At 50.1% G+C, this 19,018-nt stretch overlaps 1 protein-coding gene across 2 annotated transcripts in view; it reads right to left on the minus strand.

Annotated features, from left to right (window-relative positions):
• ccdc85ca (coiled-coil domain containing 85C, a) overlaps positions 1-19,018 on the minus strand; it is a 190,186-nt gene that overhangs the window by 30,391 nt on the left and 140,777 nt on the right. The window contains exon 3 of one of the 2 annotated variants that reach the window (XM_067991977.1): positions 2,174-2,284. In XM_067991977.1, coding sequence (XP_067848078.1) covers positions 2,174-2,284 — 111 coding nt within the window. Of the gene's footprint in view, positions 1-2,173; positions 2,288-19,018 lie in introns of both variants that reach the window. The other variant, XM_067991976.1, reaches the window with a different exon arrangement.

Raw genomic sequence — 19,018 nt, forward strand, 5'->3', positions numbered from 1 at the left:
CCCTCTGTCTTGCCTAGGGTCCTCCCATTCATTGTGTATTCCCTTGCCTTGTTAGTCCCTCCAAAGTGCATCACCTCGCACTTTTCCGGGTTAAATTCCATTTGCCACTGTTCCACCCATCTGACCAACCCATCTATATCGTCCTGCAGACTGAGGCTATCCTCCTCGCTATTTATCACCCTACCAATCTTTGTATCATCAGCGAACTTACTGATCATACCTTTTACATTCATATCCAAGTCATTAATGTAGACTTATCCTGGGCTGCCTTCTGGTATCTCGCCTGTGGCCGTTTGTTCAGGTGTGAGCCTAGGCATTGAGTATTGGCACACGCGCGTGTGCGCGCACATACTCACACACACATTTCAGCAGGGGTCGCTGGACAACAATCAAGAAAGGAAACTTGGCCAATTTTTCCCTCCCTACTCAAAGGCACTGAGACCAACGTAGCATAACGCCCACTATCCTGGTGAAAATCAGCTAACGCAGCACAGACCGGGGAGTGAACCTGGGGTCTTTGTACTCTGTATGGCTCAGTTAATCATTACCTTGAACAGTTGAGCCATCAGAGGAGCTGGGGAAAGTGTAATGGTGATCACACACTGTTTCAGAGTGTAATGGTGATCACACACTGTTCCAGAGCGTAATGGTGAACACAGACTTTCTGGGGTGTAATGGTGATCACACACTGTTCCAGAATGTAATGGTGATCACACACTGTTCAAGAGCGTAATGGTGAACACAGACTTTCTGGGGTGTAATGGTGATCACACACTGTTCCAGTATGTAATGGTGATCACGCACTGTTCCAGAGTGTAATGGCGATCACACACTATTCCAGAATGTAATGGTGATCACACACTGTTCCAGAATGTAATGGTGATCACGCACTGTTCCAGAGTGTAATGGTGATCACACGCTGTTCCAGAGTGTAATGGTGATCACACACTGTTCCAGAATGTAATGGTGATCACGCACTGTTCCAGAATGTAATGGTGATCACGCGCTGTTCCAGAGTGTAATGGCGATTACACGCTGTTCCAGAGTGTAATGGCGATTACACGCTGTTCCAGAGTGTAGTGATGATCACACGCTGTTCCAGAGTGTAGTGATGATCACACACTGTTCCAGAGTGTAATGGTGATCACACACTGTTCCAGAGTGTAATGGTGATCACACACTGTTCCAGAGTGTAATGGTGATCACACACTGTTCCAGAGTGTAATGGTGATCACACACTGTTCCAGAGTGTAATGGTGATCACACGCTGTTCCAGAGTGTAGTGATGATCACACGCTGTTCCAGAGTGTAATGGTGATCACACACTGTTCCAGTATGTAATGGTGATCACGCACTGTTCCAGAGTGTAATGGTGATCACACACTATTCCAGAATGTAATGGTGATCACACACTGTTCCAGAATGTAATGGTGATCACGCACTGTTCCAGAGTGTAATGGTGATCACACGCTGTTCCAGAGTGTAATGGTGATCACACACTGTTCCAGAATGTAATGGTGATCACGCACTGTTCCAGAATGTAATGGTGATCACGCGCTGTTCCAGAGTGTAATGGCGATTACACGCTGTTCCAGAGTGTAATGGCGATTACACGCTGTTCCAGAGTGTAGTGATGATCACACGCTGTTCCAGAGTGTAGTGATGATCACACACTGTTCCAGAGTGTAATGGTGATCACACACTGTTCCAGAGTGTAATGGTGATCACACACTGTTCCAGAGTGTAATGGTGATCACACACTGTTCCAGAGTGTAATGGTGATCACACACTGTTCCAGAGTGTAATGGTGATCACACACTGTTCCAGAGTGTAATGGTGATCACACGCTGTTCCAGAGTGTAGTGGTGATCAGACACTGTTCCAGAGTGTAATGGTGATCCACACACTGTTCCAGAGTGTAATGGTAATCACATGCATTGCTCCTTTTTTAAAGCAAGACTATTGGAACATTTTACTATGTTAAAGGAGCTATATAAGTGCAGTTGTTGTTGTTGTTGTTGTGGTGGTGGTGGTGGTGGCGGCGGCGGTGGCGGTGGCTAGCCTGAGGTGCATGATTGGTGCAATGCGAGGAGGGGCGTCACATCAGACCTGGTAGTAAAGCAAACAGCTCTTACATTATTCGAAGAGGTTCCTTGTCCTGAACAGTACTCACATTTTGTTTAGGTTCGTGAAACGGTGGTGGCAGTGGTGAAGAATGCGGAGATTCCGACTTGTGTGGCGCAGGGTATGTTTTGCGGGCTGCCTTCAGATCACCGGTGCTGGACTGCTATCAAAGGAGAAACGGAGTGGTCTTTATTAAAGAAGAGAACAGACTTACCATACTGTCTACAACAACCCTACACTGTGCTGACAGCGCCTTTACACCCAATCCAACATGACTTCCCATTTATCACAATGCAGTATTGTCGCTAGGGATAAAAAGAGACAACTGCAAACTTTGGGAATCCGAGGCAGACACATAAAAAGCTCGACATCCACAACAGGTGAATCAGCATGTGAAAGAGAGAAGACCAGGTTAATGATTTGAGTGGAGACTCTTCAACAGAGCCTCAATTCAAAGCCCAGTTCTGACCCATCTGAACCCAAAACATTAACCCTTCTTTCCCCTTTTCAGATGCTAATGGGCCTGTTGTATATTTCCAGTATTTTCTGGTTGTCACTAGGCCTATACTATGTTTGCCATATTTTTAAAAAATCTGCACTGAGCTTTAATATTGAGTGGCATTCATGTCAAACTGCTCCCAGCACTACTTCACCCTATCGTTTTGGAATGCAAAATGGTCTCTCCAGACGCACTTCAGGTTTGGGGGGGCGGGAGAACATCTATAATTTTAGTCCAAGGAGATAAAAACTCAACATGCCGCCATTAGAATTTACTGAAAAACTACTGACAACGTGGTAATGGGAAGCAGAGCTCCTGGATGAGCTTCCACGTAACCGCTGGTGGCTCCATTCTGTTGGACGTACTGCACTGTGCTTTGAAAGGTCAACAGGCAGGGGTCCCGTTAACAGAAGACTTGAGCGACTTATTATACCCCATAGTCCCTGATAATCCACGGACCAGTATCCAATCGTGCAGATATATTATGGGCGTTGCCAACTGAGAATAAGAACAGGCGGGTAATGAGCAGGCAAACAGGCAGAAGGGCAGCACCTTTTAAATGGGCGACTGCAGGAGAGAGAAATACAGTGAAAGCTGTGCAGTGTTTTCAGGTTAACACAGAACTTAAAGAAGCCGTTCGCAGCCCCACTTTCAATGATTAAAGTTACAAGAAAGAAAGGCTTGCATTTATATGGCGCCTTTCACAACCTCAGGACGTCCCAAAGCACTTTACAGCCAATGAAGTACTTTTGAAGTGTAGTCACTGTTATAATGTAGGAAACGCGGCAGCCAATTTGCACACAGCAAGGTCTCACAAACAGCAATGTGATAAATGACCAGATAATCTACTTAGTGATGTTGATTGAGGGATAAATGTCGCCAAGTCACCAGGGAGAATTGCTCTGCTCTTCCAAATAGCGCCATGGGATCCTTTACGTCCATCTGAGAGGGCAGACAGGGCCTCCGTTTAACGTCTCATCCAAACAATGGTACCTCTGACAATGCAGCACTCCCTCAGTACTGCACTGGAGTGTCAGCTTAGATTTTGTGCTCAAGTCTCTGGAGTGGGACTTGAACCCATGACTTTCTGACTCAGCGGCGAGATCGTTACCCACTGAGCCACAACTAACACTGACAAGGATTAATCACTACTGTCCTTCAGTTGTTACTAAGTCGTTTGTTGAATATTGCTGTTTAAAAGGCTTACGGGATCTTTAGAACTGTGCTGGCCTTGAGGAATCACCGAGCCTGACAAGTGTGAGGGAGCTGAATTAACATGGATGCTTCGAAACAAATCACATCCACGCCACAGTCAATGTATGCAAAGACTGCAGTTACACATTGTCTATTTTTAAGACTTGGAAAGGTCAGAGCTTCTCCCCGTGGCCTAATGATTAAGGGCATCAGCTGGAGTAGGACTAAATCATATAGACCAGAAGGTTTGAGAAGGAAACTGAACAAAATCAGTCTGAATGTCCAAGCCTTGAAAACCTGCTTGCTCCTCCCTATCCCGGTGGGATGCTGTACCACCAAGTTCCAGTAAAATTCCACTTAACTAGTGAAATGGAAATTGCAGGGCAGAGATTTAATGCAAGAAGCAGAGGTCCTTCATTATATAATTCACCCATAATCCTTAACAAAGTTGGCATGGCCACCTGGTGGCCTAGATAAGTGATCAGAGGAATAAATCAGCAGGGAAACAGTCACAGGAATTAATTGCAAATGAGTAATGTAAGGGGAAAGGCCTAAATTCACCATCTTTAGAACTGACACATCTACCTGAACTAGCTTTGCAATACGGTTTTGTTGTGCGTAGCGCGTTATTTGGGGCGATCACAGCAGATGTCTGCCAGGACACAACTGCACATTGTACCCATGGAACTGTACCAAGCATGAATTAGCACACGCAACAGAAGAGGGGAAGGAAAATAACTAAAGGATTCAAATGTGCAAATACCATTGACACGCTCTGCATTCGCTCTCACTACAATTTCCTTTTTAAAGAATGCAAGTAGATGATAGCTAGCTCTCTAAGTGTGGGTTCGAAAGCCAATCGTCTGCCTGTAAGCTATTGCTCCCCCGCCCCCCCGCCCCTTCACAGTAACAGAACTACAGCTGTTTTCCATCATCATGACACACAATCCATCTCTCCAGCTCCTCTTAATCCCAGCAGTTGAGATCAGTGTCTCCCGTGCTTCAGGGTTGGGACCTTTCCAGCCCAAGACCACTGAAGTGGCCCAGTGGGACCATTCATCTCTGCAGCTGTCAGCCGCCCTCAGATCTGGTACAAGCATTCCTCTCTCTAGAGAGAGAGAGAGAGCTCCACTCTCTGACCTCCCACACGCCTGCTGCCGTCTAAGTACTGCATGTCTAATAAACTTAGGAATCCCCCAGGCAGTTCGAAGTTGGATCCTTTCCCTAGATCTGTAGGAGCTAATATTATGCAGTTCAAAACCATTGCAAACCTGACACCTTATTATAACATTGCCTCATTAAGCTCGCATTATCTCCCTCCTTCGTCAGTGGTCCAATTACGCTATAATTCTGAAGTATCATCCAAGTGTTTATTAAATAAGACCTTTTCCTGGGCAGGCAATCCATGTTTTAAAGTTAATAAATAAAAATGGACTTAACTCTCTCGCAGATCCATTATTTGCAGGGCTATGGGGAAAGAGCAGGGGAGTAGGGCTCTTTAAAAGAGCCGGTACTGCCACAAAGGGCCGAATGGCCTCCTTCTGTGCTGTCTGATTCTATGATTATTCTCTCCAGCAAGGGCAGCCAGATACACATGAAATATAGACATCCCCTTGCTCCCCTGCCGCCCCCCCCCCACCCAAAAAAACTGCTGCCCGAGCTGGCTTCAGCAGTGCAAACGTGGGGAGTGGACACATGGAAACCTGGTCAATCGCAACCCGAGTAAAACAGGCACTGACGTAAAAGCGGCTACTGAAAAATCCAGACCCGGGGCGGGGGAGGCGGGGGGGGGGTGAAAGCTCAGGTGGTGGATGGGCATCATGTCACACACTTGAGGAATGCGACTGAACTTAACTTTCAGGAGAGGCTTGTATTGCGTGTATGTGGTTAATGACAATGTGAATTTTACAGGAGCGCATTAACCAGTGCAGTACCGCAGGAAATGAAAGGCCCTGAGGAGGCAGAACAAAGCACTATCTCCAAAACTGCACTTCCTAGAAACAACAAACTGCTTGCCACAATACAGTATAAAGGAGATTGCCAAAATGTGTTGGTGCGAACTCATCTTCTCCAGCCCTCCGATTTCTCTCCATTTTTGCAACATAGTTAACACTGAGGAATGCCCCTCCCTCCAGCCTCATGAAGCATTAACAAATCCATTTTCCACAAGTACACTGGGGAGAATGATGGCAACAGGCCAAGTAAGTAGCAGCACACTTTATGACACCAGTTTCACACAGCTGTACTTGTTGGTGGAACCCTCTAAGTACTCAACACGCGAATCCATCAGTCAAGCCCAAAATATATTCAGACAGTTTTCCAGTCAGCTCCTTGGTTACAGAGAAAGGCCTAGAAACTCTGTGCCTGTTTTACAGGCGTAAAATGGGCGCATTCTCAGCCGGAAGCGCGCCTCCCGCAATATTGGTATAGGCATCAAAAGAGACATCCAGGGCCTGTGTCTGAAACAGGCATTATTCCCTTTGCATATGCATTAAAGGGATCGCTGCAAGACACCACCAAAAAGGTAATGTTATTAAAAATACATACCTGAATGTGGAGCCAGGACGTGCAGGAGTGCTTCTCCCAACCTCACGTTAAAACCACGGGCACCTGCCTTGCCACCGCTCGCCACCCACCCCTCCCGATCGCCCTCCTCCCTCTCCCAAATCACTTCACCCCTTCCTCCCAAGACCGACCTGAGGGCCACTGGCAGCGACGCAATGGCCTGAAATTCAAATCGACTTCGCGGATGAGCTGCCTGGGGACCCCGCCGTAGGCATCTGCAGCTCACTGACCTTATGTAAATGAGGCCTGAGGCCCAATATCAGGTACCATCCCAGTTTGTGCTGGCCTGAGACAATTTTTAGGCCAAAAAGTGAAGTAACTTCACCTCACATAGGAATTTCATTGACTCAATAATGTTAGGTGGGTGGGGGAATGTTAAAAAATTCCACAGAGACATTAATGTTCACGGTTTAATCTTCAGGGTGGCATGGTCGGAAACAAAACTTTCACCTCTGGGACCTGAATTTGTATGCTTTTCATCAGACTGCTGGGATTTAAATATCTCTCTCTTTCAATCAACCTTTAAGGGCTTTTGAATAATCTCTATTCAGGTCCCATTGGGCTTAGAGCCACAAAAGTACCCATAATTCAGCATTAATTGGCAGTAAAAATAAAAGTCATACCACGCAGAGTGAAACCTTCAGCTAATGAGTCACGAGGAGATTGGCTACGCAGTCTCGCTGAAATGTTTGTGCTCAGAAGGCAACAGTATCAGATTTATCTGCTATCAGTCTAAATCAGTCACGTAGCTCTCTCCATTCAGTTGGTTTAGATCAGCCTGCCAAGAATGTAACTGAAAACCTATTGAAAATCGAGGAGACATTTGGAGAACTGTGGAATGCACATTTTACTAAAGCTGGGATGAGCAAATTGTTGCACTTTCATTTCTGGATTACAGTATCGGTACATCCAGCCCTATTCTACGCAAATCTTTATATCCAACCTTGGTCTATTCAACAGCACCTCTCAAACCCGTGACCTCTACCATCTAGAAGGACAAGGGCAGCAGGCACATGGGAACAACACCACCTGCACATTCCCCTCCAAGCCACACACCATCCCGACTTGGAAATATATCGGCCGTTCCTTCATCGTCGCTGGGTCAAAATCCTGGAACTCCCTACCTAACAGCACTGTGGGAGAACCTTCACCACACGGACTGCAGCAGTTCAAGAAGGCGGCTCACCACCACCTTCTCAAAGGCAATTAGGGATGGGCAATGAATGCTTGCCCACATCCCATGAACAAATAAAAAAAAATTCCTACCTACTGTATTATAAGCTATGGATAACCTGGAACTGAATAACATGCAGAATTAGCCTGAATTAGGCCAGTTCAAATCAATTCACAAATGTAGCCAAACCTGCCATCACTTGGATAGTTAGGAGGTGATTTTAACTTTTGGCGCAGGCTGAATAGAGGAGTAGTGAATTGTCCGCCTGTTATACACCTCCCCCGGAATGGGGCGGTAGTGAATCATCCGTCCGTTATACACCCCCCTGGAATCGAGCGTAGCGGGTCGTCCGACCGGTTTACATCCTCCTGGAATTGGGCGGTGTGTACAAAAGCCGACCGATCTGCTACGTACCATTTTTCGCCCCCGTCAAAAGTGACAAAGACCCTCTAATTACAATTTAGACTCGCTTGTCCACCTTTTTAAAATAAAATGGAAATATGTCATAGCAATAAAGGGTTTTTCTTTTCAAGTCAGGCTAGTGTTCTAATCCCTGGTGGACTCATCATTCAGCCTACGGTTGTCTTTGGTGGTCTTAAGACAGATGTGTGACCTTACTCTCTGCTCTTGCTGTAGGACCTGATCAGTTGTTGTTTCAGACCTGTCCGTGTCAGGGAAATGCCAGGGGTGACATTGGTGAAGAACAGGAATAACAGACTAAAAAACCGATTTAAACATATGGAGCACTCATTATTTTTAAATGATGGCATGCATTAAAATAGATTTTACTGAGGGTGGAGATTTGTTCAATGGTTCGGGAAGTTGAGGTGTAGGAGGAATCTTGTGTTTCATTTCCAGACGTACTTCTCTGATATACTTGGGTCCCAAGCTGTGGAATCCCGAATCTGCCCCATTCACATTGTGTAGTTGGTCAAAAGTCAGTTTGTAACATCATTTCTGACCGCTGTGCATCTTCCCCAATAGAATTAGGTCAATGTATGGGTCAATGTATGCCCAGCACTGAGGGCTGAACAAATGTGGGAAGGCAGTATTTACCTTGTTGCTGTGGCATGGCTCCTCTCAGAGTCACCAGGGAAAGCCAGCTCATTAGGACAGTCTTGGTGCAGTAGCACCAGCTCAGTTTCTTTAAAACACAATGAAGTTTCAATTGCAGCTAACAGTGGAACTGTAAAGATGCTTTTATATATTGGTGCTCGATTAATTTGGATTCCGAGAATCCAGCATCTGTAAACCCCCCCTGATGTTTCTGTTGCTAAATTCGGATCCCAGCAGCATAGTTGTAAACCCTTGGAAAGCTGGGTGAAACCCGCATAATAACAGTGAATGCACGTCAAAAGTAATTTATTGATGCATTTTAGGGCTGCTACATAAATGAAAGTTCTTTCTTTTATTAATGCTTTTGTATTCCGTGAATGGGTTAAACTACCAATGGTATCTTGTGGTTAAATTATAGAGTTTTGATTTCAGAATTCACGGTTTTATAACAAAACTAGTCAGTTGCTCGTGCATTGCCCATGGTCGGTTATATATATATCTATATAAAATAAAAAATATACATTATAGTGTATGTGTATTATATAAAACACAAACATAAGATGGTGACGGAGTTGGGAGAGGGACTTCAGAAGCTCTCTCTACATAGCCCCCGACAGGCTGAATTCTGCAACTATATTGTTACAAGCAACTGTTTACATACAGGATTTTCATAATTGTTTACATAGGCAGTTTAAATCTTGACATAAAAGCGTGATAAAAAGTTGTGACAACAGGGAATTGGACAACAGGGCATTGCTGCAGGAGTTCCTCAGGGCAGTGTCCTAGGTCCAACCATCTTCAGCTGCTTCATCAATGACCTTCCCTCCATCATAAGGTCAGAAGTGGGGATATTCGCTGATGATTGCACAGTGTTTGGTTCCATTCGCAACCCCTCAGATAATGAAGCAGTCCGAGCCCGCATGCAGCAAGACCTGGACAACATCCAGGCTTGGGCTCATAAGTGGCAAGTAACATTCACGCCAGACAAGTGCCAAGCTATGACCATCTCCAACAAGAGAGAATCCAACCACCTCCCCTTGACATTCAACGGCATTACCATCGCCGAATCCCCCACCATCAACATCCTGGGGGTCACCATTGACCAGACACTTAACTGGACCAGCCATATAAATATTGTGGCCACAAGAGCAGGTCAGAGGCTGGGTATACTGCAGCGAGTGACTCACCTCCTGACTCCCCAAAGCCTTTCCACCATCTACAAGGCACAAGTCAGGAGTGTGATGGAATACTCTCCACTTGCCTGGATGAGTGCAGCTCCAACAACACTCAAGAAGCTCAACACCATCCAGGACAAAGCAGCCCACTTGATTGGCACCCCATCCACCACCCTAAACATTCACTCCCTTCACCACCGGCGCACTGTGGCTGCAGTGTGTACCATCCACAGGATGCACTGCAGCAACTCGCCAAGGCTTCTTCGACAGCACCTCCCAAACCCGCGACCTCTACCACCTAGAAGGACAAGAGCAGCATGTACATGGGAACAACACCACCTGCACGTTCCCCTCCAAGTCACACACCATCCTGACTTGGAAATATATCGCCGTTCCTTCGTCGTTGCTGGGTCAAAATCCTGGAACTCCCTTCCTAACAGCAGCGTGGGAGAACCGTCACCACACGGGCTGCAGCGGTTCAAGAAGGCGGCTCACCACCACCTTCTCAAGGCCATTTAGGGATGGGCAATTAATGCCGGCCTCGCCAGCGACGCCCACATCCCATGAACGAATTAAAAAAAGAAGCAAGTGTATACGAGTGTTCTCCACTTCTGACGAGTAATACTGAGCAGATTTGGTGTACACAAACAAATAGTTTATGAAAATATTGCTCCTTTAATGCTTTGGTTCAAAAACCAGTTGATACGGGGAACTGAACAAAGCAAGACAGGTGTATAAACGTCATTGTAAAAAGAGCGGCCACACACCCAGACTGGAAGCTTCCAGTGACCTTTTTGTCACTGACAAAACATATTGGTGTAGAAAAAGGCAGAATTGTTAAATAATCAAACAAAAATAAGACCACATGTATACAAAGGAATAATGTGCACTGGCGGTACATGGAACAGTTCAGGATAGACACAATCAGTGATTTCAGTGATTGCAATGATTTTAATCTTTGCAGATGCATTTTTGACAGGAACTCATTACGACAGGAGAAAGTTATTTCAGGAATGTAGTGGGGTGTGACGCTCAGAATGTTGAGGTAATTTCAGACACCATATTGCTCAACCTCACACTTGTTTTTCTTGCAGCTCACTTACAGTTGCAAATACAGTGTCAAAACCCGAGTGTGCTGATGTTCAGGGATCATCACACACAGCACCATAAATCACTGCGGGGGGGGGAATTGCTGCGGGAAGGAGAGATCACGGAGGGACGAGAGCGCACGCCGGTGGGAGAGGGGGAATTGGATCGCGGGAAAGGGGGGAGTGTTCACGGTGGGGGGGAGGGGGGAGAGGTCGCACGGGGAGGGAAAGAGAGGTCGCGGGGAGGAAGTGATTGCGGGGGGGGCGGTGGGGGAGAGTGATCGTGGGGGGGGGGGGGGTGGGAGAGTGATCGCGGGGCGGGGGGGGAGTGATCGCGGGGGGGGGGGGGGGGGAGTGATCGCGGGGGGGGGGGGGGTGGGAGAGTGATCGCGGGGCGGGGGGGAGTGATCGCGGGGGGGGGGAGTGATCGCAGGGGGGTAAGGTGGGGGGGAGAGTGATCGGGGGGGGGGAGAGTGATCGCGGGGGTGTGGGGAGTGATCGCGGGGGGGTGGGGAGTGATCGCGGGGGGGAGAGTGATCGAGGGGGGGGAGAGTGATCGCGGTGGGGGGGGGGGAGAGTGATCGCGGGGGGGGGGGGGGGGGAGTGATCGCGGGGGGGGGGGGAGAGTGATCGCGGGGGGGGGGGAAGAGTGATCGCGGGAGGGGGGGAAGAGAGTGATCGCGGGAGGGGGGGGAGAGAGTGATCGCGAGGGGGGGGGGGAGAGAGTGATCGCGGGGGGGGGGGGGGGGAGTGATCACGGGGGGGGGAGTGATCGCGGGGGGGGGAGAGTGATCGCGGGGGGGGGGGGGGGGGGAGTGATCGCGGGGGGGGGGGGGGAGTGATCGCGGGGGGGGAGAGTGATCGCGGGGGGGGGAGAGTGATCGCGGGGGGGGGAGAGTGATCGCGGGGGGGGGGGGGGAGTGATCGCGGGGGGGGGGGGAGTGATCGCGGGGGGGGGGGAGTGATCGCGGGGGGGGGGGGGAGTGATCGCGGGGGGGGGGGGGGAGTGATCGCGGGGGGGGGGGGGAGTGATCGCGGGGGGGGGGGGGGAGTGATCGCGGGGGGGGGGAGTGATCGCGGGGGGGGGAGAGTGATCGCGGGGGGGGGGAGTGATCGCGGGGGGGGGGGAGTGATCGCGGGGGGGGGGGGGAGTGATCGCGGGGGGGGGGGGAGTGATCGCGGGGGGGGGGGGAGTGATCGCGGGGGGGGGGGAGAGTGATCGCGGGGGGGGGAGAGTGATCGCGGGGGGGGGAGAGTGATCGCGGGGGGGGGGGGAGAGTGATCGCGGGGGGGGGGGGGAGAGTGATCGCAGGGGGGGGGAGAGTGATCGCGGGGGGGGGGGGGGGGGAGAGTGATCGCAGGGGGGGGGAGAGTGATCGCGGGGGGGAGGGTGGGGAGAGTGATCGCGGGGGGGGGGGGGAGAGTGATCGCGGGGGGGGGGGGGAGATATCGCGGGGGGGGAGTGATCGCGGGGGGGGGGGAGCGATCGCGGGGGGGGGGAGGGGGGGAGAGTGATCGCGGGGGGGGGGGGGGGGGAGTGATCGCGGGGGGGGAGTGATCGCGGGGGGGGGGAGCGATCGCGCGCGGGGGGGGGAGAGTGATCGCGGGGGGGGGGGGGAGTGATCGCGGGGGGGGGGAGAGTGATCGCAGTGGGGGGGGGGGGAGAGTGATCGCAGGGGGGGGGGGGGAGAGTGATCGCGGGGGGGGAGGGGGGGGGGGAGAGTGATCGCGGGGGAGGGGGGGTGTGATCACGGGGGGGGAGATATCGCGGGGGGGGGGAGCGATCGCGGGGGGGGGGGGAGAGTGATCGCGGGGGGGGGGGGGGGGTGCGATCGCGGGTGGGGGGGAGTGATCGCGGGGGGGGGAGCGATCGCGGGGGGGGGGGGAGAGTGATCGCGGGGGGGGGGGGAGTGATCGCGGGTGGGGGGGAGTGATCGCGGGGGGGGAGGGGGGGGGGAGAGTGATCGCGGGGGAGGGGGGGTGTGATCACGGGGGGGGGGAGATATCGCGGGGGGGGGGGAGCGATCGCGGGGGGGGGAGAGTGATCGCGGGGGGGGGGGGGGAGTGATCGCGGGTGGGGGGGAGTGATCGCGGGGGGGGGAGCGATCGCGGGGGGGGGGGAGAGTGATCGCGGGGGGGGGGGGGAGTGATCGCGGGTGGGGGGGATTGATCGCGGGGGGGGAAGAGTGATATCGCGGGGGGGGGAGTGATCGCGGGGGGGGGGGGAGCGATCGCGCGGGGGGGGGGGAGAGTGATCGCGGGGGGGGGGGGAGTGATCGCGGGGGGGGGGGGAGTGATCGCGGGGGGGGGGGGGGGGAGTGATCGCGGGGGGGGGGGGGGGAGAGTGATCGTGGGGAGAGTGATCGCGGTGGGGGGGGGGGGAGAGAGCACGTGTTACAAACTGGATAGCCAGGTGGTGGAGGATAGAATACTAGAGCCTGGTATTCAGTTGCTTCCAAGTCTTTATTCACACAGCTCAAAATTACACACTCTCCTGTAAAATGACACAAAAGAGTCCCCAATTGATACCCACCACCTGAATATAATTAACACTAATCGATATAAGTCACATAGATACAATTAACACACGGGGAGGAGGGGGGGTGGAGAGAGAGATCGCAGGGGGAAGTCGCGGGGGGACGATTGCGGGGGGAGGGGGAGCGCAAGGAGGGTCTGAAGATCGCGGGGGGTCTGAAGCTCGTGGAGGCGAGGTCTGAAGATCGCAGGTGGGAGGGGGGTGCAGATGGGTGGGTCTGAAGATTGATGGGAGGAAGGCAGATCGTGGCAGAAGATTTGCTTGATGGAGGCCGTGGGGAACCACTCCTGCTCCACCTGGCCCACAAGCAGTGCTAGAAAAGTGCTTATCTGCTGGAGCCGGCAGCTCCCGCCTCTCTTCAGCTGCCAGTTTACCCAAACACTGGTAAACCCAGCCTGCAGTCATTAAATTCAAATAGATCCCAACATCTGAGGAACGCAGCCTCATTAAAATATTATAATCACAGATCCGCTTCTCCACGGACCCGTGTTGGGGGGGGCCGTGCGGGGGTTAAAATTCCCTCCTTTGTCTCAATTATTCAACCTACTTGGGCCTGTCTCTGGGAGATTGAGATTGTAAGCTGCTAGTTGGGAATCACCAGTGTCTCAGCCAATCTCAAACAGTGTGCTGGTTGTTTATTTGATCAGATACAAAAGTGAAGGAAACAAGGATGCAACTCGCTACTGACTACCTCTCAATCCTCCGAGGAGCAAAGAATGAAATCTGCTTAGAGCTTCAAAGTTCAGCTTTACCTCAGCCTTTCCTCCCAGCGCACATCATTTAGGTCAGCTTGCACTCCCTCCTAGTATTTTTTTTATTCGTTCATGGGATGTGGGCGTCGCTGGCAAGGCCAGCATTTATTGCCCATCCCTAATTGCCCTTGAGAAGGTGGTGGTGAGCCGCCTTCTTGAACCGCTGCAGTCCGTGTGGTGAAGGTTCTCCCACAGCGCTGTTAGGAAAGGAGTTCCAGGATTTTGACCCAGCGACGATGAAGGAACAGCGATATATTTCCAAGTCGGGATGGCGTGTGACTTGGAGGGGAACGTGCAGGTGGTGTTGTTCCCATGTGCCTGCTGCTCTTGTCCTTCTAGGTTGTAGAGGTCGCGGGTTTGGGAGGTGCTGTTGAAGAAGCCTTGGCGAGTTGCTGCAGTGCATCCTGTGGATGGTGCACACTGCAGCCACAGTGCGCCGGTGGTGAAGGGAGTGAATGTTTAGGGTGGTGGATGGGGTGCCAATCAAGCGGGCTGCTTTATCTTGGATGGTGTCGAGCTTCTTGAGTGTTGTTGAAGCTGCACTCATCCAAGCAAGTGGAGAGTATTCCATCACACTCCTGACTTGTGCCTTGTAGATGGTGGAAAGGCTTTGGGGAGTCAGGAGGTGAGTCACCCGCCACAGAATACCCAGCCTCTGACATGCTCTCGTAGCCACAGTATTTATATGGCTGGTCCAGTTAAGTTTCTGGTCAACGGTGACCCCCAGGATGTTGATGGTGGGGGATTCGGCGATGGTAATGCCGTTGAATGTCAAGGGGAGGTGGTTAGACTCTCTCTTGTTGGATATGGTCATTGCCTGGCACTTATCTGGCGCGAATGTTACTTGCCACTTATGAGCCCAAGCCTGGATGTTGTCCAGGTCTTGCTGCATGCGGGCTCGGACTGCTTCATTATTTGAGGGGTTGCGAATGGAACTGAACACTATGCAATCATCAGCGAACATCCCCATTTCTTGGAATCCGACAGGGTACGTCTGCACTGCTTGTGCTGGCTGACACATTGCATATTAACCTAACTCACCATCAATCTTTCAAAGGCCGTCTAGGTACACAGCATCTTTAAACATTAACGTGCATGAGTGATCTTAATTTGCTGTCAGTCCATTTCTTGGACATTCTGAGTTCAATATGATTGAAGAGACAGCTACAGTGACGAAACGCTATCGACTATGAATTCTTCCATCTAGCTTTCAATCAGGACCCTGCATTAATAATATCTCAGAGCTCTGACAGATTTGGCGGGCTATTGCCTAGGGATGTGATTATTACAAGGCAGGGCAGGATTGTGGGAAGGAAATAAAAGGCGGCTCGATAATAAAGGCAGGGATTGCTAAAGTGATGGAAGTCTAGGAAGTTCAGTTCAACACAAACCAGTTTGGATTTGGATATGCCATCACTTCAAAAAGGAGCAGAATGTGTTCCCAAGGTGGCTGAGTGGTTAGATGCACATCTGGTCAAGAAATCGCGAATGGGGAGGCAATGAGCGACAATTACCGTAACATTCCCAAGAGCAATTGGCTGGGATTCTCATTTTGATTGTGCTCGGTGACTCGATGTGTGTGCGCACATCAGATGAGGGCAGGATTGGGGTGCACTATGGCAGTCCCCACAACCGAACAGTCCCATCTCACGCACTGTCCAAGCCACTTTGGCAGGGCGCCAAAGAGACAAATGACCCCAACTCGAGACACTGCCTTCAGGAGGGCTAAGACAAGAAAATTGGGAAAAAGAGAACTGTATGGCCCTCTCCCCATGGTTCAACTGATTACAGCTTGAGTATACAAACCATTTAGACCAGGAGGATCCCAGGTTGGGTCTCTGGTATTTTGCCAAGTTACCAATTTCAGCCTGCAGTGGTAAGGAATGCTAAAATTCAGCACCCTGGATAGGGGAAACAAGAGTTCCTGGTCCTGATCAGTATTCAGCTGCAAGCTGTGTATGGATATTGGGCACAGCTGTGATGCCCCCCCTCCCCCGACCCACCCACCCCGGCCCCCGCACTCCATATGGCTGGCGAGCCCTCTGTCTCTCACTGTCCAAGCTCACACATGAAGAATGGCCACTGGTTCCCATGGAAACAAACCTCAGCATCGGATATTGCAAGGATATTGCGGGAAGAGAAAGTTGGAAGGCGAGAAGAAAATCAGAAAAGTGGTGTAGAGCAGAACTCTGAGTGGATGCTGGGGATCAATTGACATTTTCAAGATGGAGATCAATAGATTTTTGTCAGGCTAAAGGTATGATGGGATATGGAACAAAGGCTGGTAAATGGAGTGGTGGTACAGATCAGCCATGATCTAATTGAATGTCGAAACAGGCTCGAGGGGCTGAATGGCCTACTCCTGTTCTTGTGTTCCTAACTGGAGCTATTTTTCAGCTGCTAGATTTTCTGGGGCTGGGTCAGCTTTTATGACGCCGTTGGCCCACTTTTGCTAGTTTTCTAGGCTCCACATATGTGATAGGATTTCCTCATTCAGCCACTGTTGACAAGATGGCAGTCCCCACCAACACTATTCTGGATGACAACCATCTCATTGCAAACATACCATCAGCGGGAAGCATTGGGCAGCGACTAGACCCCCTCCTTATGTGGGGGGAGGGAGGGAATTACATTTTTTTTTAAAAAAGTGGGCGAGTCAACTTGTCACGTGCTTTTTAACAGCCATGTTTAAAGGGAATGGGAGCAGGTCGCCCGCCCGAGCTTCTCAGTCGGGAGATGATTTTGTGCATGTGAATGGGGATGGGGAGAGTAAAGAAGGAGCGAAAAGGAGGAAGTGGCTGCTCAGTATTCCAGATTAGACCAAGTCTCAACAAATATTGCAGGAGACACCGGGGGCTTCATTGAAGGAAATGTAGTCGGTTTGGTGCTTTCAGTTTACACAGCGGAGCAGTGATGTATAATAATATGCATCATTTTGTATTTGGAGAGGCAAGATCAAAAAACAGCAACAGAATGCAACACCAGAACAGAAAGTTACAGCACAGCCTGCCAAGAATGCACAATCACTAAAGCTCCCTGGGTGCTCCTCTTGGCAGAGAGCAGAGAGTGAATTCCTTTACATTGGTAACATTCTGCCGCTCCTTCTGATCTCAGTTTCCCGATTGCCATTGCATTTTGTACTGTTTGTCCAGCATGTTACCACATGGACTGCCATCCTGTGTCGTACCGCTACTGCAGGCTCCAGTTTGCCAACTGCTGCACTGAAACACTGTATACAGTGAAACATCAGGCCGCTTGAAATAAAATTGTGTAAAAACTGGCAACCTTGGCTTGTTCTGAGACAGACAGATCAAACTGTCAGGGCAATGGAGGCAGTGCCAAAAGGATGGATTAGGAAAACATGATCAGTGCCGTTGTTTTTCTCTAACATTTAATAGTAACAAAGAAACATAGAAAATAGGAGCAGGAGTAGGCCATTCGGCCCTTCGAGCCTGCTCCGCCATTCATTATGATCATGGCTGATCCTCTATCTCAATACCATATTCCCGCTCTCTCCCCATACCCCTTGATGCCTTTTGTGTCTAGAAATCTATCTAGCTCCTTCTTAAATATATTCAGTGACTTGGTTTCCACAGCCTTCTGTGGAGAGAATTCCACAGATTCACCACCCTCTGAGTGAAGAAATTTCTCCTCATCTCAGTTCGAAATGTCCTACCTCGTATCCTGAGACTGTGACCCCTCGTTCTGGACCCCCCCCAGCCAGGGGATACATCCTCCCTGCATCCAGTCTGTCTTGCCCTGTCAGAATTTTATATGTTTCAATGAGATCCCCTCTCATTCTTCTAAATTCGAGTGAATACAGACCGAGTCGACCCAATCTCTCCTCATATGACAGTCCTGCAATCACAGGGATCAGTCTGGTGAATCTTTGCTGCACTCCCTCTATGGCAAGTATATCCTTTCTTAGGTAAGGAGACCAAAACTGCACACAATACTCCAGGTGTGGTCTCACCAAGGTCCTGTATAACTGCAGTAAGACATCCTTTCTCTTATACTCAAATCCTCTTGCAATGAAGGCCAACATACCATTTGCCTTCCTAACTGTTTGTTGCATCTGCATGTTTGCTTTCAGTGACTGGTGTACAAGGACACCCAGGTCCCTTCGTATATCAACATTCCCCAAACTATCACCATTTAAATAATACTCTGCCTTTCTGTTTTTGCTTCCAAAGTGGAAAACTTCACATTTATCCACATTATACTGCATCTGCCACGTATATGCCCACTCACTCAACTTGTCTAAATCGCCTTGAAGTCTCTTTGCATCCTCCTCACAACTCACGATCCCACCTAGTTTTGTGTCGTCAGCAAACTTGGAAATATTACATTTGGTTCCCTCATCCAAATCATTGATATATATTGTGAATAGCTGGGGCCCAAGCACTGATCCCTGCGTTACCCCACTAGTCACTGCCTGCCACCCGGAAAAAAATCCGTTTATTCCTACTCTCTGTTTCCTGTCTGTTAACCAATTTTGAATCCATGCCAGTATATTACCCCAATCCCATGTGCTTTAATTTTGCACACTAACCTCTTATGTGGGACTATATCAAAGGCCTTCTGAAAATCCAAACAAACCACATCCACTTGTTCTCCCTTATCTATTCTACCAGTTACATCCTCAAAAAACTCAAGTAGGTTTGTCAAACATGATTTCCCTTTCATAAATCCATGTTGACTTTGTCCAATCCCGTTGATATTTTCTAAGTCTCCTGTTATCACATCCTTTATAATAGACTCCAGCATTTTCCCTACTACTGATGTTAGGCTAACCGGTCTGTAGTTCCCTGTTTTCTCTCTCCCTTCTTTTTTAAATAGTGGGGTTACATATGGC

Source organism: Heptranchias perlo, chromosome 10 (genome assembly GCF_035084215.1).
Source record: "Heptranchias perlo isolate sHepPer1 chromosome 10, sHepPer1.hap1, whole genome shotgun sequence".
Classification (NCBI taxonomy): Eukaryota; Metazoa; Chordata; class Chondrichthyes; order Hexanchiformes; family Hexanchidae; genus Heptranchias; species Heptranchias perlo.